At 46.3% G+C, this 25156-nt stretch overlaps 1 protein-coding gene across 4 annotated transcripts in view; it reads right to left on the bottom strand.

Annotated features, from left to right (window-relative positions):
* Positions 1 to 25156, bottom strand: part of SMAD3 (SMAD family member 3) — a 202729-nt gene that overhangs the window by 57042 nt on the left and 120531 nt on the right. For all 4 annotated transcript variants that reach the window (XM_077470343.1, XM_077470342.1, XM_077470341.1 and 1 more), the window contains exons 2-3: positions 7971 to 8164; positions 4600 to 4734 (exon numbers count right to left, since the gene is read on the bottom strand). In XM_077470343.1, the coding sequence (XP_077326469.1) occupies positions 4600 to 4734; positions 7971 to 8164 (329 nt within the window). The remainder of the gene's footprint in view (positions 1 to 4599; positions 4735 to 7970; positions 8165 to 25156) is intronic.

Raw genomic sequence — 25156 nt, forward strand, 5'->3', positions numbered from 1 at the left:
ATTGTCTGAGGATGCATTAGTGTTTCTTCATTCTTCCTTTTGCTGCCAAATGTGCTTCAGTATTAGTTTACTCTTCCTTCTCACTTAATAAAAGTGATGATCAAAACAATAACAGAAACAATGGGTGATCCTGAGAACCCAACCTTAGAAATACAGAAAGGAGCACCAGACCAAAACCGCATGGGAGAACGATCCCAAGATCATTTCAATTGGTTTGTTTCGATGGCAACACACGTTGGCTAGTTTTATAGGACTTTTTTTTTTTTTTTTAATCAACAATTAAAATTATTTTGGACCTTTTCATCCAGTGTTGGCCGGTCGGTACTGTTGGTTGCCCATCGAGGGAACCCTGGCTAGAGCTATAGAAGTTTTCCCTCATCTGACTACACATGCAAGTCTAAAGTTCCCCAGTGCCCCCCCCCCCCGAGTATGTTGCTCAAGGAACCCAATGGCAGATTTAAACACTTACCTATTCTTGCTCGGCAAAAAAAACAAAACTTAAAGGCAGAAGGTTTTTATCTTAATGTATTCTTTGTGTGAAGCCCCACCCCCAATACTTACCTGAGCCTTATCTTGATGCAGTGTTGCACGTCAGCTGTCCAGGGACTCTGCCTCATTGACTGAGACAGCGGCGGGCGTCATTGGGGCTGCTGCTGTCAAACAAAGGCAGCGAGCCAATGAGGAGAGAGAGAGAGGGGGAGGGGTCGAGCCAAGGCTCCGTGTCTAAATGAACACACAGAGCAGCGGCTCAGCTCAGGTGCCCACATAGCAAGCTGCTTGCTGTGGGGGGGGGGGCACTTAGTAGGAGGGAGGGGGCAAAAAGGCCAGCGAGGGATCCGAGAAGAGGAGGGTCGGGGGTGCTCTGTGCAAAACCATTACACAGAGCAGGTAAGTATAACATGTTTGTTAGTTTTAAACAAAAAAAAAAACAAGACTTTAGTATCACTATAAAGTGATTTAAAAAAAAGCAGCCTTTACAAACATGTTAGGCCTCATGCACACGAGACGCAGTTAAACGCGCGTTCAGATGCAGTTGGACAGTTTTTTCAACTGCACCTGAACTCATTCAATGTTATCCTATGTGTCCATGCACACAGTCTCGTTTTTTTGCGTTTATATGCAGTTGCGTTTAATCACGTTTTTCCAGAAGCAAAAAAATGCGTTCAGAGACAAAAATTTCTGCGTTTCAGACGCAAAACGGGGCTAAACGCGGCTAAACGCGGCTGAACGCGGCAACCGCGTTTAGCCGCGTTTGCGTTTATATGCGTTTTTAAAGGTGACCTTTTTTTTTACATTAAAAATCTCAAAAATGATTGCAAATGATGAAAAACCATTAGAAAAATATTTTAAACAATTGCAATTGCAAGTGGACAATCCACAACTTGTGGCAAGTGACGTGGCAAGTGGACAATCCACAACTTGTGGCAAGTGACATGGCAGGTGGCAAGTGATGTGGCAAGTGGACAATCCACAACTTGTGGCAAGTGACGTGGCAGGTGAAGTGGCAAGTGACGTGGAAAGTGGACAATAGACAACTTGTGGCAGGTGACGTGGCAAGTGACCTGGCAGGTGACGCGGCAAGTGACTTGGCAGGTGACGTGGCAAGTGGAAAATCAACAACTTGTGGCAGGTGACTGGCATGTGACGTGGCAAGTGGACAATCCATAACTTGTGGCAGGTGACGTGGCAAGTGACGTGGCAAGTGGACAATCCACTAGTGGCAGGTGACGTGGCAGGGGACGTGGCAAGGGACGTGGCAAGTGGACGATCCACAACTTGTGGCAGGTGATGTGGCTGGTGACGTGGCAAGTGGACAATCCACATCTTGTGTCAGGTGACGTGGCAGGTGACGTGGAAAGTGGTGTGGCAAGTGGACAATCCACAACTTGTGGCAGGTGATGTGGCTGGTGACGTGGTAAGTGGACAATCCACAACTTGTGGCAGATGGCATGGCAGGTGACGTGGAAAGTGGACAATCCACATCTTGTGGCAAGTGACGTGGCAAGTGGACAATCCACAACTTGTGGCAGGTTATGTGGCAAGTGATGTGGCAGGTGATGTGACAAGTGGACAATCCACATCTTGTGGCAAGTGACGTGGCAGGTGATGTGGCAAGTGGACAATCCACAACTTGTGGCAGGTGACGTGGCAGGTGATGTGGCAAGTGACGTGGCAGCTGACGTGGCAAGTGGACAATCCAAAACTTGTGGCAGGTGACGTGGCAAGTGACGTGGCAGGTGACGTGGAAAGTGATGTGGCAAGTGGACAATCCACAGCTTGTGGCAAGTGACGTGGCAAGTGGACAATCCACAACTTGTGGCAGGTGATGTGGCAGGTGACGTGGCAAGTGAACAATCCACAACTTGTGGCAGGTGACGTGGCAAGTGACGTGACAGGTGAAGTGGCAAGTGACGCGGCAAGTAGACAATCCACAACTTGTGGCAGGTGATGTGGCAAGTGACGTGGCAGGTGATGTGGCAAGTCACGTGGCAAGTGGACAATCCACAACTTGTGGCAGGTGATGTGGCTGGTGACGTGTCAAGTGGACAATCCACAGCTTGTGGCAGGTGGCATGGCAGATGACGTGGAAAGTGGACAATCCACATCTCGTGGCAAGTGACGTGGCAGCTGACGTGGCAAGTGACATGGCAAGTGGACAATCCAAAACTTGTGGCAGGTGACGTGGCAGGTGACGTGGCAAGTGACGTGGCAGGTGACGTGGCAAGTGACGTGGCAAGTGGACAATCCACAACTTGTGGCAGGTGACGTGGCAGGTGACGTGGCAAGTGAACAATCCACAACTTGTGGCAGGTGATGTGGCAAGTGACGTGGCAGGTGATGTGGCAAGTGACGCGGCAAGTAGACAATCCACAACTTGTGGCAGGTGATGTGGCTGGTGACGTGGCAAGTGGACAATCCACAGCTTGTGGCAGGTGGCATGGCAGATGACGTGGAAAGTGGACAATCCACATCTCGTGGCAGGTGATGTGGCAAGTGACGTGGCAAGTGGACAATCCACAATTTGTGGCAGGTGACGTGGCAGGTGATGTGGCAAGTGGACAATCCCCAACTTGTGGCAAGTGACGTGGCAAGTGGACAATCCACAACTTGTGGCAGGTGCCGTGGCAAGTGACACGGCAAATGCAAGTGTACAACTGCTCTCTATGCTGCTGCTGCTCACTCTGATCAAAATAGCAGAAATAGTTAAAAAAAATGCTTTGAGAGCTTGGGGAGGGTCTACATGATGTTATCTTTATAAACGCGTCTAAACGCAAACGCGTCTAAACGCGTCTAAACGCGTCTAAACGCGACATGCAAACGCGGCAAAACGCGCGTTTCTAAACGCGCGTTTCAGCTTTTTTTTGACAGAGGTTTCATCTGCGTCTCGTGTGCATGAGGCCTTATACTTACCTCCTTTGTGCAGTTGGTTTTGCACAGAGAACCTCCTCTTCTCGGTCCCTCTTCGCTGCTCCTGGCCCCTCCCTCCTATTGTGTGCCCCCTCAGCCAGCAGCTCTCTATGGGGGCACCCGATCTAAGTCAGAGGTCCGTGTATCCATTCAGACACGGAGCCCCGACCTGGTCCCGCCCCCTCTGTCTCCTGATGGGCTGACTGACTTTGATTGACAGCTATGGGAGCCAATGGCACCACTGCTGCGTCTTAGCCAATCAGGAGGAGTGTCCCAGACAGCTTAGACACTTGTGGACATCGCTGGAGAGAGATGGGGCTCAGGTAAGTAATTAGGGGGTTCTGGGGAGGCTGCTACACACAGAAGGTTTTTTTTTTTATCTTACTGCATAGAATGCAGTAAGATAAAAAAAACCTTCTAACCCCTTTAAAGGGGATCTTCACCCTCAATTTGATGTTGCCTCCTCTCCACCCCTTCACCTAGACCAGGGGTCTCAAACTGGTGGCCCTCCAGCTGCTGCAGAACTAAAATTCCCATGAGGCATTGCAAGGCTGACAGTTAGAAGAATGAGTCCCATAGGCAAAGGAATGATGGGACTTGTAGTTCTGCTACAGCTGGAGGGCCACCAGTTTGAGACCTCTGACCTAGACGAATGACATGCACTTTGCCCGCTGTGCCTCCTGGGATACGTACATCACATATCCCAGGAGGCACAGTCCTTCCGTGAGAAAGGAGGTGTGGGGGGTGGGGCTAACACCTCTTCATTGGGAGAGACTCCGAATGAACTCGGAAAAGAGCTGGCAGCTTCCTGATGACGTCACGGAAGAAGATGGCGGTGCCGGATCAAGCAGGGGGCAGAAGAGAAAAAAAGAGTATCTTAGCAGGACAATGCTGGATCTGCTGGGCAGGTGAGTATATTAAAGGTGTAGGACCTACAAGCAGGTAAGCAGGGGTTACAAAAAAAAAAAAAAAAAAATGGGAGGGGGGAGAGAGTTGAAGATCCACTTTAACTTCTTATTAGCATCAGGCAACCTGATGGTATTCAAGCCCAAATGGACAATAACCACCACCAACCTCATGCCGTCATTTTCCGACCCACTAATGGCTCCATGCGGGTGCTGGATTGTTTTATCAGAATAATCGTGCATTAAAAAAAAAAAGGTAACTGGAAAAAGCAGTGCGAATCCAGACCTGGAATGTAGTTGATCTGTGGCTCAATGCCGGCTGGAAAGTTGGTGTTCTCTGGAATGGAATGGCTGTAATCATCGAGAGGAGGAAACTCCGCAGGAATCTCGGTGTTTCGTGGCACTAATACCGGGGGCAGGACTGAGACATAAAAAAAGAAGAAAGAAGGACATAGGTGAGACATAGTCATTCAATTCATGCATCTTGACTAGACTTAGAGATTCACAAAATACACCAACATCTGAAGAATACAAGAAGTTTGAAGCAGCAAAAGCCCCTTTCGAAAAAAGTACGTATTCAGGCTTCAGTTGGCATTCCTATTTGCTAGCTCATTAGCGGTAAAAATTTGCTGGAAAAACCAGCATGTGACGCCAAAGCTGGCTACACTAGTGAAATGTTCATACGTAAATTCTTTGGACATTGAAAGACTGGACGAAGTTCTTCAAAATTGTATTTGCTTTTAACGTTTTTTTTTTTTTTTTTTTTTGCATTTGCTCAGAACTCTTGGTTTTGGAATTAAATGTAATTTGCCGAACAAACGCCACATTCAAGGTTATAAATTTATTTGTTCTAGATACATTTTCCATCCTAGTTCCGAAATCAACAACGTCAAAACGCTCTTAACCACTTGGCGCCGGTAGGACGTCATATGACATCCTAATGGTGTCGGTGGTTATTATTATTATTATACTATTATTATCATATAGGATTTATGAAGCTCTGAAACTGGAAACAAGACGGCAGATCAAGACTTCTCCACTCTGACTTACCACGCTAAATACCTCTTCCAGGTCAGTCGCTCAAATACTGAAAACAAATAAAGAGTACTTACAGAGCTGCCCAGTGATGACCCTGCTATGATAATACCAACTCATGTGCATTTTAGAATGGGAGGATACTTTTGAAGGGGTGCCAAAAAAAAAAAAATGGACCCCCTCTTCAAACACAAGCCTAGTGCTGACCACCTACACAGATGGACGATTTCCTGAGATGAGATCTTTGGATGTATATGACAAAAAAAAATATTGGCCTTAGCTGTGACCATGGGATGTTCTCAGAAGTAAATGGTGTCTCACTTGCTTGTTTTAGCTGCAAGTAACTTTTCTAAAATGTATATCATTATTAAATTCGAGTTACATACAGTAGTAGGTAAGGTGGAATGAAGACAACAGTCCATCCAGTTCAACCTGTGTAGGTGTACATGTGTCAGTCTCCATAATCATCTCCCATATCCCTGTGTGTTGAGCTGCAGCATGTAAAGGGACTTGAATGAGCCCTGCTGTGGGCAAGTCACTATGATGTAGATCAGTGGTCTCCAAACTGCAGCCTGGGGGCCAGATTCGGCCCTTTGTTTGCCTTGGGGCACTGTTCCTCTCACTGATATGAGACACTATGCCTCACATTGACACTAAATTTGGGGCACTATTCTTCCTTCTGACACCAGTGATGGGGTACTATTCTTCCTACTGACACCAGTGATGGGGCACTATTCTTCCTACCGACACCAGTGATGGGGCACTATTCCCCCTACTGACACCAGTGATGGGGCACTATTCTTCCTACCGACACCAGTGATGGGGCACTATTCTTCCTACCGACACCAGTGATGGGGTACTATTCTTCCTACTGACACTAATGATAGGCTTCTATTCCTCCCACTACCAGTGATAGTGTACAATTCCATCCACTGACAATACCACTACCAATTATGGGGCACTATTCTTCCCACTGAGACCAATGATGATGCACTAATCTTCCCACTGATACCAATAATGGGGTAATATTCTTCCCATTGACACTAATGAAGGGGCACTATTCTTCCTACTGACACCAACAATGGGCTTCTATTCCTCCCACTACCAATGATAGTGTACTATTCCTTCCACTGACATTGATGGGCTACTATTCCCCCCACTACCAATTATAGGGCACTATTGTTCCCACTGACACCAATGATGGGGCACTATTACTCCCACTGACACCAATGATGATGCATTATACTTCCTACTCACGCCAACAATGGGGTACTATTCTTCCTACTGACACTAATGACAGGCTTCTATTCCTTCCACTGACAGCAATTATGGGGAACTATTCTTCCCAGTGACACCAATGATGGGGCACTATTCTTCTTACTGAAACCAACGATGTGGCACTATTCCTCCCACTGACACCAATGATGGGGTACTATTCTTCCTACCGACACCAGTGATGGGGTACTAATCTTCCTACTGACACTAATGACAGGCTTCTATTCCTTCCACTGACAGCAATTATGGGGAACTATTCTTCCCAGTGACACCAATGATAGGGCGCTATTACTCCCACTGACACCAACGATGGGGCACTATTCTTCTTACTGAAACCAACGATGTGGCACTATTCTTCCCACTGACACCAATAATGGGGTAATATTCTACCCATTGACACCAATGAAGGGGCACTATTCTTCCTAGTGACACCAACAATGGGCTTCTATTCCTCCCACTACCAATGATAGTGTACTATTCCTTCCACTGACATTGATGGGCTAATATTCACCCCCTCCTACCAATTATGGGGCACTATTGTTCCCACTGACACCAATGATGGGGCACTATTCCTCCGACTGAAACCAGTGATGATGCACTATTCTTCCTACTGACACCAACAATGGGCTACTATTCCTCCCACTACCAATGACTGGGCACTATTCCTCCCAATGATACCAATGATGGGACACTATTCTTCCCATTGACGGGGCACTATTTTTCCCATGACACCAACAATGGGCTACTATTCCTCCCACTGCCAATGATAGGGTGCTATTCTTCCCACTGGCACCAATGATGGGGAACTATTCTTCCCAATGACACCAATGATAGGGCACTATTCCTCCCACCGACACCAATGATAAGGTACTACTCCTCCCGCTGACACTAATGATGGGGCACTATTAATCCCACTGACAGCAACAATGGGCTACCATTCCTCCCACTACCAATGATAGGCTACTAATCCTCCCACTGACACCAATGATAGGGAACTATTCTTCCCATTGATGGGGCACTATTTTTTCCATTGACACCAACGAAGGGCTACTATTCCTCCCACTACCAATGACTGGGTACTACTCCTCCCACCGATACCAATGATGGGACACTATTCTTCCCACTGACACCAACGATTAGGTACTATTCCTCCAACGATGAGGTACTATTCCTCTCACTGGCACCAACATCCACCCCCAAAAGTCTGAGGGACAGTTTTTTTTTTTTTTGTTTAAAAAGTTTGGAGACCCCTGATGTAGATCTACCATCGGCAACCATGAAGGGTACAATTTCCATACTTCAGTCTAGACATATATACTTCTGATATAAACGACATATTTCCTCTACCTGGAGTCTCCACTCTCTGGTAGTGATATGGATTGACGCAGACTTCATCTTTCTTCATGTTGAAAGCATATTCGCACATCTCCATGGCACGTAGTTCGTGGTGGCTGTGAAGATCTGGCCACCTCCAAAGACGGCAATATATGACATGAGGCAGACCTTTGCGGTGTGATACTTGGAGCCTCCCATCTAGAGACCTGCAGAGATAGAAGAAGGTCCATCAACGAACGTAAGAAAGAGTGAGATTGATGGATGTTTGTCACACACTGGTACTTCATTCATGTCATACGTTTGCAGGAAGTCGCCATATTAGGCTGAAAGTCAATCATGGATGAAACTTTACAGGTAGACAAGTCTCAACATTTCCTAATCCAACATCCTCCTGGCTCCTACGGTATATAGGAAGTGTGGCTCCAGAATTCTTCACTTGTTTGCAGTGCCGGGACAAGGTCATTCAGTGCCCATGGCGAAGATGCCAAACTCAAAAATGACCTTGACCCCGGCACTGCAAACCAGTGAATTCCGGAGCCAGACTCTCTTATATAGGAGCCAGGAGGACGTTGGATTAGGAACTGTCAAAATACACCCAATGTGCCCACTGGATACTTGGCCCAAGGGATGCCTCATTCGATCTTATCCCCCCCGCAGCTCCCCTGGTGCCTGATCTCCTGAACATCACAACCGCTACACGCCCTTACATGCTTCCCTGCTGCAACTCTAGCACTTGCGATGTGGAGGAGGTCGGGGCCCAGGAGAAGAAGATTGGAGGAGACCGACGGTGCCCCTCTCAATGTAGCGCCCGGGACACATGTCCCTCCTTCCCCATCCCACCACTCCCAGTTTCAGCCCTACTGGTTTGTCCACACCGTATTATATGAAAAACAAGTGCCTGTGCTGCCCATAGCAATCAGATTCTAGACCCAATTCTCATAATGCAAGTTGAGGTGGCCACACATGGGCCAAGACCATTATACAATAAAATGTTCTCAATGGCTTTAAAAGGAAAATTATGCACCCCCCCCCCCCCCCAAAGTCCCAGAGAACTAGTTCTCGAAAACAGTCTTTCAGTCATCTAAGATGCATTTTAACTACTTACATGGTATGGTGGGAGGCAGAACTAGGTACGACTTTATCAGATAAGGACTGGACAAAAATCTGGACTTCTGCTGCTAAGAGCTCATCTAGAGAATTCATATAAAGTTCTAGTTTCTGAGACATTTAACTCCTTCTCGTATTGCTAGATATGTACCTCGCTACTCACTAGACATGGGCGCTGTCAATAAATTCGTTTTCTTCTGTTCCGTTTCGATTCGTATTAAAATTAATTCGTACTTCGTATTTCGTGTGCGAAATTCCGTTCCGTTTCGTACGAAATACGAATTGTCGTTAGGTTCGTTAACGTGTACGAACGTTCTTTACGATGAATTTAAAGGCAAAAATATACCTCAATATGACAGTCGATGCTGATGGAAGTTTGGTTTTTATCCGAAATTCTGTTGAAGAATTTCCTATCCGAAATACGACGTTTCATTAGATGAGAAAGAGAGAAGCGGATTGTCTGCCATGCACCGCTGGTCCAGTTTGCGCCTGCTCCTCCTGGGGCTGCTTATTATGAGGGGCTCCCGCCATCCCTGTGCTGTGCTGACTTCCTCCTGGGGCTGCTTATTATGAGAGGCTCCCACCATCCCTGTGCTGTGCTGACTTCCTCCTGGGGCTGCTTATTATGAGAGGCTCCCACCATCCCTGTGCTGTGCTGACTTCCTCCTGGGGCTGTACCTCTGCTGTGCATATTATGAGGGGCTCCCACCATCCCTGTGCTGTGCTGACTTCCTCCTGGGGCTGCTTATTATGAGAGGCTCCCACCATCCCTGTGCTGTGCTGACTTCCTCCTGGGGCTGTACCTCTGCTGTGCATATTATGAGGGGCTCCCACCATCCCTGTGCTGTGCTGACTTCCTCCTGGGGCTGCTTATTATGAGAGGCTCCCACCATCCCTGTGCTGTGCTGACTTCCTCCTGGGGCTGCTTATTATGAGAGGCTCCCACCATCCCTGTGCTGTGCTGACTTCCTCCTGGGGCTGTACCTCTGCTGTGCATATTATGAGGGGCTCCCACCATCCCTGTGCTGTGCTGACTTCCTCCTGGGGCTGCTTATTATGAGAGGCTCCCACCATCCCTGTGCTGTGCTGACTTCCTCCTGGGGCTGCTTATTATGAGAGGCTCCCACCATCCCTGTGCTGTGTTGACTTCCTCCTGGGGCTGTACCTCTGCTGTGCATATTATGAGGGGCTCCCACCATCCCTGTGCTGTGCTGACTTCCTCCTGGGGCTGCTTATTATGAGGGGCTCCCACCATCCCTGTGCTATGCTGATTTCTTCCGGGTGCTGTACCTCTGCTGTGCATATAATGAGGGGCTCCCACCATCCCTGTGCTGACATAAGCATAATGACGACAACTGATCCGAAATCCGAAATTCGTAAACAAAAGTTCGTATTGCGTACAGAATTCGGGCGCACGGCAATTCGTATTTCGGATCCTCCCGAACGTACGAATTTTGGGAAATTCGTACGAATTTGAGATTTGTACGAAACGAAATGCACACGTCTACTACTCACCTCTTTACCTTCTGGGCTGTGGACAACAGGGTACAATGCTACATGTTAGGTGGTCACACCCCACGGCACAAAGGTTGTGGACATGAAGGTTTACGTTCTTATATATACAGTTCTAAATTGTAACTCATTCAAGGATCCCAATCAAGTCTTACTGAATTACCCGACCCAAAAGGTTCTACATACCATGGTGAAATCGGTCAGCTTCATGTTCAATGCCACCAAACAGACCAAGGCTCACTCATGGAAGTTCCCGGAGTTAAACTTTCCAGAAGTTACCACAAGACGTGCCAATCATTACTGAAAAATTCATGTCTAAATTTGCTAGATGAGCACAAGAAACTTCTTAATACTTGGTCCCCATGGATGGCCTATTCCCAACCTAACTTTGAAGCCCTGCATATGTAGCTATAGGTGGGCGATTGCCTGACCCCGGGGGATGGGAGGTTTTCCCTACTTCTCTTCACTTGTCCCTCTTACCTCTCATTTCCACCCTCCTTTTTTGCCTGCAATAGTCTTTCTCGCTCTCTTTCTTTTCTTCTGTTTTATTACACACGTTCTCCTTGTTCTTCCTACGTTCCCTTTGAGTAGTTTAGATATAGTATATTAAACTTGGAATTATCTCTGTCTCTCTACAGTCCATCTTTTACTATGTATTAACAGAGACATGAAAATCCTCCACTCCGCACTAGTCTATGCTATGCCTTCCATGCAACTCTGCAGCATTGGTCTCCAAACCGCGGCCAAGATGTGGCCTTTATACAGCCCTTGGAGCACTAAGTTTCCCACTGACACTAACAATGAGACACCATTCCTTTCACTAACACCAACAGTGGGGCATTATTAGTCTTACTGACACTAACAATGGGACACTATTCTTCCCACTAACACCAATTATGAGGTACTATTCCTCCCACTGACACCAATGATGGGGCACTATTCCTCCCACTAGTACCAGTGATGGGACACTATTCCTTCCACTGACACCAAGAATGGGACACTATTCCTCCCACTGACACCAAGAATGGGACACTATTCCTCCCACTGACACCAATGATGGGGCACTATTCCTCCCACTAGTACCAGTGATGGGACACTATTCCTTCCACTGACACCAAGAATGGGACACTATTCCTCCCACTGACACCAAGAATGGGACACTATTCCTCCCACTGACACCAATGATGGGGCACTATTCTTCCCACTAACACCAATTATGAGGCACTATTCCTCCCACTGACACCAATGATGGGGCACTATTCCTCCCACTAGTACCAGTGATGGGACACTATTCCTTCCACTGACACCAAGAATGGGACACTATTCCTCCCACTGATACTAATGATGGGGCACTATTCCTCCCACTGATCCTAATGATGGGGCGCTAGTCCTCCCACTGACACCAATGATGGGACACTATTCCTTCCACTAACACCAATGATGGGGCACTATTTTTCCTACTGATACCAATGATGGGGTACTATTCCTCCCACTAACACCAATGATGGGGCACTCTTCCTCCCACTAATACCAATGATGGGGCATTATTCCTCCCACTGATACCAATGATGTGACACCAATGATGGGGCACTATTCCTCCCACTGATACCAATGATGGGGCATTATTCCCCCCAATGACACCAATGATGGGGCACTATTCCGCCCACTGATACCAATGATGGGACACTATTCCTCTCACTGATACTAATGATGGGGCACTATTCCTCCCACTGATACCAATGATGGGGCACTATTCCCCCCCAATGACACCAATGATGGGGCACTATTCCTCCCACTCATACCAATGATGGGGCACTACTCCTCCCACTCATACCAATGATGGGGCACTATTCCTCCCACTCATACCAATAATGGGACACTATTCCTCCCACTGATACTAATGATGGTGCTCTATTCCTCCCACTGATACCAATGGTGGGGCACTATTCCCCCCCAATGACACCAATGATGGGGCACTATTCCTCCCACTGATACCAATGATGGGGCACTATTCCTCCCACTGACACCAATGATGGGACACTATTGCTCCCACTGATACTAATGATGGGGCACTATTCCTCCAACTGACACCAATGATGGGGCACTATTCCTCCCACTGACACCAATGATGGGACACTATTCCTCATCTGACCACCAAGCCTGAGACATAGTCTACTCCAACTGGCTACATTCTGGCCCCTGTAAAGTCTGGAGGGCAGCAAATTGGTCCTTTGTTTAGAAAGTTTGGTGACCCCCCCTATTCTAAAGGAAATATCTAATACATGTTTACAGTCTCAGCAGTACCATACCGTAAAAACCCTTACATGTGATCACATGATCCCCTGGCCGCCTAACGTGGCTGGGTACCGGGATCCGTGATCTGCTGTGGGTGGCTGGGGGGGGGGGAGGGGGAAGCAGGCACAATGATATGCGATTGTGTCCGCACGTGACATGTTTGGTATCTATTTACCTAATGCAATCTTTTATATTTGATCAAAAATTGTGTATAATATTATGACTGTTTACACTAAAATTAATGTTAGTGGATTTTTCTTATGTGCCACATAAAATATTGCAGCTACCACTATTTTATTCTCCAGGGTCACTGCTTTCAGAAAATACATAATTGTTTGGGGGGGGGGGGGGTGCATATTTTAACATATGTGAAAATGTAGACAATTTCCATGGTAGACAAGTGATTAAGAAAAAAAAATATTGACATTTTGGATCTTTCTTAAACGAGAACCATTTGTTTTGTGGGCCAAAGAATGGTTTAATCTTTGTTCTTGCAAACCACACGGAGGGCTTAACCAGGAGAATTCTATATATAAATATGCAGGATTTTGCACACACACAGGATGTGCAGGTCATAGGAGGTCTGGCCGGATAAGATAACGTGTAGATAATGGTTGGGGGGGGGGGGGGGGGGTTGACTAGCCACAGCAATAGATTTGCTTACTACTCTCACCCAGAAATGTACAGTATCCCACAAAAGTAAGTACACCCCTCACATTTTTGTAAATCTTTTCTTCTATCTTTTCATGTGACAACACTGAAGAAATGACACTTGTCTACAATGTAAAGTAGTGAGTGTACAGCTTGTATAACAGTGTAAATTTCCTGTCCCCTCAAAATAACTCAACACACAGCCATTAATGTCTAAACCGCTGGCAACAAAAGTGAGTACACCCCCCTAAGTGAAAATGTCCAAATTGGGCCCAATTAGCCATTTTCCCTCTGCGGTGTCATGTGACTCGTTAGTGTTACAAGGTCTCAGGTGTGAATGGGGAGCAGGTGTGTTAAATTTGGTGTTATCGCTCTCACTCTCTCATACTGGTCACTGGAAGTTCAACATGGCACCTCATGGCAAAGAACTCTATAAGGATCTGAAAAAAATTATTGTTGCTCTACATAAAGATGGCTATAAGAAGATTGCCAAGACCCTAAAACTGAGCTGCAGCACAGTGGCCAAGGCCATACAGCGGTATAACAGGACAGGTTCCACTCAGAACAGGCCTCGCCATGGGCGACCAAAGAAATTGAGGTCACGTGATCAGCATCATATCCAGAGGTTGTCTTTGGGAAATAGACGTATGAGTGCTGCCAGCATTGCTGCAGAGGTTGTAGGGGTGGGGGGGTCAGCCTGTCAGTGCTCAGACCATACGCCGCACACTGCATCAAATTGATCTGCATGGCTGTCATCCCAGAAGGAAGCCTCTTCTAAAGATGATGCATAAGAAAGCCTGTAAACAGTTTGCTGAAGACAAGCAGACTAAGGACATGGATTACTGGAACCATGTCCTGTGGTCTGATGAGACCAAGATAAACTTATTTGGTGTCAGATGGTGACAAGCGTGTGTGGGGGCAACCAGGTGAGGAGGACGAAGACAAGTGTGTCTTGTCTACAGTCAAGCATGGTGGTGGGAGTGTCATGGTCTGGGGCTGCATGAGTGCTGCCGGCACTGGGGAGCTACAGGTCATTGAGGGGACCATGAATGCCAACATGTACTGTGATATACTGAAGCAGAGCATGATCCCCTCCCTTCAAAGACTGGGCCGCAGGGCAGTATTCCAACATAACGACCCCAAACACCCCTCCAAGATGATCACTGCCTTGCTAAAGAAGCTGAGGGTAAAGGTGATGGACTGGCCAAGCATGTCTCCAGACCTAAACCCTATTGATCATCTGTGGGACATCCTCAAACGGAAGGTGGAGGAGCGCAAGGTCTCCAACATCCACCAGCTCTGTGATGTCATCATGGAGGAGGGGAAGAGGACTCCAGTGACAACCTGTGAAGCTCTGATGTCCTCCATGCCCAAGATGGTTAAGGCAGTGCTGGAAAATAATGGTGGCCACACAAAATATTGACACTTTGGACCCAATTTGGAAATTTTGACTTAAGGGGGGTACTCACTTTTGTTGCCAGCGGTTTAGACATTAATGGCTGTGTGTTGAGTTATTTTGAGGGGACAGCAAATTGACACTGTTATACAAGCTGTACACTCACTACTTTACATTGTAGACAAGTGTCATTTCTTCAGTGTTGTCCCATGAAATGATATATTAAAATATTTAGAAAAACGTGAGGGGTGTACTTACTTTTGTGAGATACTGTATATAAATCTGATCAGCGAGATATAGAACTCTCCTCTTTCTCAGATGAACGCATGAATTGGGTTGGTTTTTGAAGCCATGCCACCGCTTTTCCCCGAGTATGATTCAGTGCTCTCTCCCGGGAGCGTGGCTCACGCCACGCGGTGAAAGGGGACACCGCTTCCAGGAATGGAGAGAACGATTCCCCAGCAACATTCGGAGAAATAAATATTACATTTACAGGTGTTGAAAGGACTGAACAAACCACGGCCCACTCAGGAAACGCTCCTTCTGCCTCGTCTAACGCAATATGGGAAACGCCATCAAATTCCAGCCTTGTACCGGGAAACAACGCCAAGGGGCTGCAAACCAGGCGCAACAAACACCGGAACAATCAATTATTATCAATAATAATAATCAATTAAAAAAAATATTGAGTACATGTTCCCCTAACCCTTTTCACTTTAGTCCTGAGGATCTATGAAGGAGAAAAAGATACAATGTATTATATAATATATCCTGTATGTATACAATGTATTATATAATATATCCTGTATGTATACAATGTATTATATAATATATCCCGTATGTATACAATGTATTATATAATGTATCCGGTATGTATACAATGTATTATATAATGTATCCTGTATGTATACAATGTATTATATAATGTATCCGGTATGTATACAATGTATTATATAATATATCCTGTATGTATACAATGTATTATATAATGTATCCTGTATGTATACAATGTATTATATAATGTATCCTGTATGTATACAATGTATTATATAATGTATCCTGTATGTATACAATGTATTATATAATGTATCCTGTATGTATACAATGTATTATATAATGTATCCTGTATGTATACAATGTATTATATAATGTATCCTGTATGTATACAATGTATTATATAATATATCCTGTATGTATACAATGTATTATATAATATATCCTGTATGTATACAATGTATTATATAATGTATCCTGTATGTATACAATGTATTATATAATATATCCTGTATGTATACAATGTATTATATAATGTATCCGGTATGTATACAATGTATTATATAATATATCCTGTATGTATACAATGTATTATATAATGTATCCTGTATGTATACAATGTATTATATAATATATCCTGTATGTATACAATGTATTATATAATGTATCCGGTATGTATACAATGTATTATATAATATATCCTGTATGTATACAATGTATTATATAATGTATCCTGTATGTATACAATGTATTATATAATATATCCTGTATGTATACAATGTATTATATAATATATCCTGTATGTATACAATGTATTATATAATATATCCTGTATGTATACAATGTATTATATAATATATCCTGTATGTATACAATGTATTATATAATGTATCCTGTATGTATACAATGTATTATATAATGTATCCGGTATGTATACAATGTATTATATAATATATCCTGTATGTATACAATGTATTATATAATATATCCTGTATGTATACAATGTATTATATAATGTATCCTGTATGTATACAATGTATTATATAATATATCCTGTATGTATACAATGTATTATATAATGTATCCGGTATGTATACAATGTATTATATAATATATCCTGTATGTATACAATGTATTATATAATATATCCTGTATGTATACAATGTATTATATAATATATCCTGTATGTATACAATGTATTATATAATGTATCCGGTATGTATACAATGTATGTATATAATGTATCCTGTATGTATACAATGTATTATATAATATATCCTGTATGTATACAATGTATTATATAATGTATCCGGCATGTATACAATGTATGTATATAATGTATCCTGTATGTATACAATGTATTATATAATATATCCTGTATATATACAATGTATTATACACACACACCGGCCACTTTATTAGGTACTATACACCTGTTCAATTTCTAATTAGCCAATCACATGGCAGCAACTCATTGTATTATATAATGTATCCTGTATGTATTCAACGTATTATATAATATATCCTGTATATATACAAAGTATTATATAATATATCCTGTATATATACAAAGTATTATATAATATATCCTATACGTATACAATGTATTATATAATATATCCTGTATATATACAAAGTATTATATAATGCATACTGTATGTATACACTGTATTATACACTCACCGGCCACTTTATTAGGTACTGGACACCTGTTCAATTGCTCGGTAACACAAATTTCTAATCAGCCAATCACATGGCAGCAACTCAATGCATTTAGGCATCTAGATGTGGTGAAGAGGACATCTGAAGTTCAAACTGAGCAATGGACAAGGGAAGTAATATTTCAAAAACTGCTGATCTACTGGGACTTCCACACGCAACCATCTCTCGGGTTTACAGAGAATGGTGGGGAAAAGAGAAAATATCCAGTGAGCGGCAGCTGTGTGGAGGAAAATGCTTTGTTGATGCCAGAAGAGAATGGGAAGACTGGATCCAGATAATAGAAAGGCAACAGTAACTCAAATAACCCCTCGTTACACCCAAGGTATGCAGAATACTCTCTCTGAACGCACAACACATCCAACCTTGAAGCAGATGGGCTACAGCAGCAGAAGACCACACTGAACGTCACTCCTGTCAGCTAAGAACAGGAAACTGAGGCTACAATTGGCACAGAGACACACTAAAATTGGACAACAGAAGATTGGAAAAAACGTTGCCTGGTCTGATGAGTCTGGATTTCAGCTGCGACATTCAGATGGTGGGGTCACAATTTGGCGCATGGATCCACCCTGCCTTGTATCACCGGTTCAGGCTGGTGGTGGGGGTGTAATGGTGTGGGGGATGGGGTATCACTGGTTCAGGCTGGTGGTGGGGGTGTAATGGTGTGGGGGATGGGGTATCACCGGTTCAGGCTGGTGGTGGGGGTGTAATGGTGTGGGGGATGGGGTATCACTGGTTCAGGCTGGTGGTGGGGGTGTAATGATGTGGGGGATGGGGTATCACCGGTTCAGGCTGGTGGAAGGGGTGTAATGGTGTGGGGGGGATATTTTCTTGGCACACTTTGGGCCCATTAGTACCAATTGAGCATGGTTTATACACCACGCCCTACCTGAGTATTGTTGCTGACAATGTCCATCCCTTTATGACTACAGTGTCCCCATCTTCTGATGGCTCCTTCCAGCAGGATAATGCCCCATGTCACAAATCTCCAATCATCTCACCACTGGACAATGAGGTCCCTGTCCTCCAATGGCCTCCACACTCACCACATCTCATCCAATAGAGCACCTTTGGGACGTGGTGGATGTGGTGGAACTCAGCAACAATACTCCGGTAGGCCGTGGTGATTAAACCATGCTCAATTGGTACTAAGGGGCTGTGTGATGATATCAGGTCACTATGGAGCAAAATCTCAGAGGAACGTTTCCAACACCTTGTTGTATCTATGCCACCAAGAATGAAGGGAAAAGGGGGTCCAACCCGCTACTAGCAAGGAGGACCTAATAAAGGGGGTCCAACCCGCTACTAGCAAGGAGGACCTAATAAAGGAGGTCCAGCCCGCTACTAGCAAGGGGGCCCTAATAAAGGAGGTCCAACCCGCTACTAGCAAGGAGGACCTAATAAAGGGGGTCCAACCCGCTACTAGCAAGGGGGGCATAATAAAGGAGGTCCAACCCGCTACTAGCAAGGAGGACCTAATAAAGGGGGTCCAACCCGCTACTAGCAAGGGGGTCCTAATAAAGGGGGTCCAACCCGCTACTAGCAAGGGGGGCCTAATATAGGGGGTCCAACCCGCTACTAGCAAGGGGGGCATAAAAAAGGAGGTCCAACCCGCTACTAGCAAGGAGGACCTAATAAAGGGGGTCCAACCCGCTACTAGCAAGGGGGGCCTAATAAAGGGGGTCCAACCCGCTACTAGCAAGGGGGGCCTAATAAAGGGGGTCCAACCCGCTACTAGCAAGGGGGGCCTAATAAAGGAGGTCCAACCCGCTACTAGCAAGGAGGACCTAATAAAGGGGGTCCAACCCGCTACTAGCAAGGAGGACCTAATAAAGGGGGTCCAACCCGCTACTAGCAAGGAGGACCTAATAAAGGAGGTCCAGCCCGCTACTAGCAAGGGGGCCCTAATAAAGGAGGTCCAACCCGCTACTAGCAAGGAGGACCTAATAAAGGGGGTCCAACCCGCTACTAGCAAGGGGGGCATAATAAAGGAGGTCCAACCCGCTACTAGCAAGGAGGACCTAATAAAGGGGGTCCAACCCGCTACTAGCAAGGGGGTCCTAATAAAGGGGGTCCAACCCGCTACTAGCAAGGGGGGCCTAATATAGGGGGTCCAACCCGCTACTAGCAAGGGGGGCATAAAAAAGGAGGTCCAACCCGCTACTAGCAAGGAGGACCTAATAAAGGGGGTCCAACCCGCTACTAGCAAGGGGGGCCTAATAAAGGGGGTCCAACCCGCTACTAGCAAGGGGGGCCTAATAAAGGGGGTCCAACCCGCTACTAGCAAGGGGGGCCTAATAAAGGGGGTCCAACCCGCTACTAGCAAGGGGGGCCTAATAAAGGGGGTCCAACCCGCTACTAGCAAGGGGGGCCTAATAAAGGAGGTCCAACCCGCTACTAGCAAGGAGGACCTAATAAAGGGGGTCCAACCCGCTACTAGCAAGGGGGGCCTAATAAAGTGGCCGGTGAGTGTATAATGCATACAATGTATTACTGTGGGGAAAATAATTCTTTATTGATGTGAACCTAGTCCTAGGGTGATATGTACGAGACGTACAAGAATCTGTTCCACCATTTGTGGCACCACCGCAAGACAGATGCGTATCTGTGACACCCTTTAGAAATTCCAATGGAATCGGGTCAGGTGACGGCACAAGCCGCAATCCTCGCTGCGACTCCTGGAGAACACCGGGAGGAATGCGCCCAGACCTGAGCTCCGGGTCACCATACTCCACATATTTCCCAAAGTTATTCTCGGGGACGGAGCGAGCTCAGACTTGCCTTGTGTCAGAAAACAATTTTTTTTTTTTTTTTACGGCCTGGAATCCGCCCGGCAGGGTTGGCCGCAGTCCAGGGGAGCGGAGCCGCGCGCTTTTCACACTATTGTTGCCATTTCGAAAAAAAAAACTGGATACCGCAATGCTGCCCTGCAATTAGTTCAAGTGCAGAATGCATGTCTGAAAGCATTGGGTGGGGGGCTGGGCTGCCTGAGAAACTTCCAATGACAATCATAACCAAGACTGATAACATTGTAACAACATTTCTCATATGAAATGATACACTAAAAAAACAAAAAAAAAGTCCACTTCCGCAAACTGTAACAGTTTTTTATAAGCCCGTGTTGGCACTTGTGTCGCGATTTTGCGCACCTTAACACGTGCGTGGTAGAGCTGCACGATTCTGGCTAAAATTAGAATAATTTTTATTATTTTTATTATTATTTTTTTTTTGCTTAGAATAAAGATCACGATTTTCGCGACGTAACATTCTCTTTCACATTATACAAAATAATTGGGCTAAGTTTACTGTTTAGTTATTTTTTTAAATTCATTGAAGTGTATTTTTTCCCCCCAAAAAATGGCGTTTGAAAGACCACTGCGCGAATACATAAAACATTGCAACAACCACCATCTTATTCTCTAGGGTCTCTGCTAAAATATATATAATGTTTGGGGGTTCCAAGTAATTTTCTAGCAAAAAAAATACAGATTTTACCTTTGTAAGAAACAAGTGTCAAAAAAAAAGGGTTTGGTCTTTAAAGTGGGAGTCCGCCGGGACTCCGCGTTTTTTTTTTTTTTTAAAGTCAGCAGCTACAAATACTGCAGCTGCTGACTTTTAAAATAGTGACACTTACCTGTCCAGCGCGCCCGCGATGTCGGCACCCGAAGCCGATCTCTAGATCGACACTCGAGTGCTGCCGCCGCCATCTTGGGTATGGGAATCAGGAAATGGAGCCTTTCGGCTTCATTTCCCAGTTCCCTACTGCGCATGCGCGAGCCGCGCTGCGCAATGAGGACGGTCCCCGCTGCCTCTGGGATCTGTGTGTTTCCCAGCAGGCAGCGGGGCACTTGCGGAAGGGGGCGGGCACTTGCGTAAAGGGGCGTAATGTACGCCCCTTTCCGCAGAGAGCTAGCCCGGAAGTGGGTGCAGTTACCTGGATTATCCAGGTAACTGCACCCCCCTCCCCCCTGAAAGGTGCCAATTGTGGCGCCGGAGGGGGGGAGGAATCCGATGAGCGGAAGGTCCATTTTAGGGTGGACCTCCGCTTTAACTGCTTCAGCCCCGGAAGATTTTACCCCCGTTCCTGACCAGAGCACTTTTTTCGATACGGCACTGCGTCGATTTAACTGACAATTGCGCGGTCGTGAGACGTTGCACCCAAACAAAATTGACGCCCTTTTTTCCCCCACAAATAGAGCTTTCGTATTTGATCGCCTCTGCGTTTTTTCTTTTTTTCGCTTTAAACAAAAAAAATGATCTGCGCATGCGCAGGACGTAACGTCACTCCAGCTGATATGTTGATCAGCTGGCGTGAAGACAACACGTGCACATGCGCAGATCATCTGAGGCATTATCCGGTGATCACCGGAGGAATTATCCGGCGATCTGCAAAGCGCGGAGGGAAAATCGAATTGTTGGATCCTGCCTCGCTGTCTCTGCGCATGCGCGAGAATTGACACCGTCCTGCAACACACCTAAATCCGCCCCAACGGCAATCATTTTCCGGCCTATGACGTCGCTCAAGTCTTGTGCGTGCACAGAGAGAACGAGGGGCAGAATGTGACAATTTGATTTTCCCTCCGCACTTTGCAGATCGTCAGATAATACCTCGGATGATTTGTGCACGTGCAGGACGTAACGTCACGTCAACATATCAGCTGGAGTGACGACAACACGTGAGCATGCGCAGATCATCGGAGGCTTTATCTGACGATCATCGGAGGCATTATCCGGCGATCTGCAAAGCGCGGAGGGAAAATCAAATTGTCGGATTCTGCCTCGCTGTCTCTGCGCATGCGCGAGAATTGACACCGTCCTGCAACACACCCAAATCCACCCCAACAACAATCATTTTCCTGCCTACGATGTCGCTCAAGTCTTGTGCGTGCGCGGAGAGAGCTAGGGGCAGAATCAGACAATTTGATTCTCCCCTCTGCCCTTTGCAGATTGCCGGATAATGCCTCCGATGATCTGAGCAAGCGCCGGACGTAACGTCACTCCAGCTAGTATGTTGATCATCTGGCGTGACCACAACACGTGCACATGCACAGATCATCGGAGGCATTATCCGGCGATCTGCAAAGCACGGAGGGAAAATCTAATCGTCAGATTCTGCCTCACTGTCTCTGCGCATGCGCAAGAATTTACGCCGTCCTGCAACACACCCAAATCCGCCCAACAACAATCGGTTTCCTGCCTATGACGACGCTCAAGTCTTGTGCGTGCGCAGAGAGAGCGAGGGGCAGAATCGGAAAATTTGATTTTCCCTCCGCACTTTGCAGATCGTCAGATAATACCTCGGATGATTTGCGCACGTGCAGGACGTAACGTCACGTCAACATATCAGCTGGAGTGACGACAACACGTGAGCATGCGCAGATCATCGGAGGCTTTATCCGGCGATCTGCAAAGTGCGGAGGGAAAATCAAATTGTCGGATTCTGCCTCGCTGTCTCTGCGCATGCGCGAGAATTGACACCGTCCTGCAACACACCCAAATCCACCCCAACAACAATAATTTTCCTGCCTACGATGTCGCTCAAGTCTTGTGCGTGCGCGGAGAGAGCGAGGGGCAGAATCAGACAATTTGATTCTCCCCTCTGCCCTTTGCAGATTGCCGGATAATGCCTCCGATGATCTGAGCAAGCGCCGGACGTAACGTCACTCCAGCTAGTATGTTGATCATCTGGCGTGACCACAACACGTGCACATGCACAGATCATCGGAGGCATTATCCGGCGATCTGCAAAGCACGGAGGGAAAATCTAATCGTCAGATTCTGCCTCACTGTCTCTGCGCATGCGCAAGAATTTACGCCGTCCTGCAACACACCCAAATCCGCCCAACAACAATCGGTTTCCTGCCTATGACGACGCTCAAGTCTTGTGTGTGCGCAGAGAGAGCGAGGGGCAGAATGTGACAATTTGATTTTCCCTCCGCACTTTGCAGATCGTCAGATAATACCTCGGATGATTTGCGCACGTGCAGGACGTAACGTCACGTCAACATATCAGCTGGAGTGACGACAACACGTGAGCATGCGCAGATCATCGGAGGCTTTATCTGACGATCATCGGAGGCATTATCCGGCGATCTGCAAAGCGCGGAGGGAAAATCAAATTGTCGGATTCTGCCTCGCTGTCTCTGCGCATGCGCGAGAATTGACACCGTCCTGCAACACACCCAAATCCAACCCAACAACAATCATTTTCCTGCCTACGATGTCGCTCAAGTCTTGTGCGTGCGCGGAGAGAGCGAGGGGAAGAATCTGACAATTTGATTCTTCCCTCTGCAGATTGCCGGATAATGCCTCCGATGATCTGAGCAAGCGCCGGACGTAACGTCACTCCAGCTAGTATGTTGATCATCTGGCGTGACCACAACACGTGCACTGTCAGCTCTTTTGCCATCTGTGTCCCCGTTAATTTGATTTTTCTTCACTTCCTGTCCCATAGCTAAAACCGGAAGAGAGAGAGGAAATCCCTCCAGAGCATGGGAATACCTGGAACTAGCATCCCCACTAGAAGATTCCCCCTCTTTTCCTATGCTGATGACAACACAAAAATTTGGGATTTTCTTCCACTTTCATTAATAAATGGTAAACAGGATAAATAGAGAGGATGAATCTCCCCAATGGGGGACACAGACAGCAATAAAAACTGACAGGGGTTCTAATCCCTCTCTACTCCATTCAAAACTAGATGTAGGAGAGAGGATTGGGATTTTTAAGGTGCAAAATGACTAGAAATAGTATCAACTATAATGTATAAGACATTTTTTATTTTATAGAGCAAAAAAAATAAAAAATTGTTACAACAATTGGCAAGTACAGATCAACAAGTTTTTTATGGATACAGCACTATAAGATGGAGTTCCCAACATGTTTCACCCAGATATCGGGCTTCTTCAGGGGATGTTGTCCAATTAGAGATACAAGAATTCTAGGTCTCTTGAAATATAAATCAACTCACTAAAAGCTTTTCTTTACGATGCTGGAACCCAGGGACATATACATGCTGTTGCCAAAAGCCAGTCTTATGCCGCGTACACACGATCAGACTATCCGGCAGACTTAGTCTGGCAGACAAACCGTCGGACTGTCCGCCGGACTGCCAGAACGAGCGTACCTGCCCACACGCGGTACTTTTGAAATGAACGGACTTGCCCACACACACGGAGGAAAGTCCGCTCATTTTGAGTGTGGCTCCAGGTAGCCAGGACTAGCGAAGGAAGCGTCGCTGGCCCCGTCACCTGGTATGGAGTTAAAGGGGAAGCCCTACGCCAAAAAAAACGGCGTGGGGGTTCCCCCTGATCCATGTCAGACCCTTATCCGAGCACACTACCCGGCCGGTCAGGAAAGGGGATGGGGACGAGCAAGCGCCCCCCCCCCCCCCCTTCTGAGCCGTACCAGGCGCGTGCCCTCAACATGGGGGGGTGCTTTGGGGAAGGGGGGGCGTGCGCCGTCCCCACCCCAAAGCACCTTGTCCCCATGTTGATGAGGACAAGGGCCTCTTCCCGACAACCCTGGCCGTTGGTTGTCGGAGTCTGCGGACGAGGGGCTTATTGGAATCGGGGAGCCTCCTTTAATAAGGGGGCCCCTGGATCCTGGCCCCCCACCCTATGTGAATAAGTATGTACAATGTACCCCTACCCATTCACCTGTGAAAAAAAGTGTCAAAAAAACAACACACAAGGTTTAAAAATAATTTATTGCACAGCTCCAGGGGTCTTCCGTCTTGGGG

This window comes from Lithobates pipiens, unplaced genomic scaffold (genome assembly GCF_037356315.1).
Source record: "Lithobates pipiens isolate NorthernLeopardFrog02 unplaced genomic scaffold, aLitPip1_a1.2 Scaffold_8, whole genome shotgun sequence".
NCBI classification, from domain to species: Eukaryota; Metazoa; Chordata; class Amphibia; order Anura; family Ranidae; genus Lithobates; species Lithobates pipiens.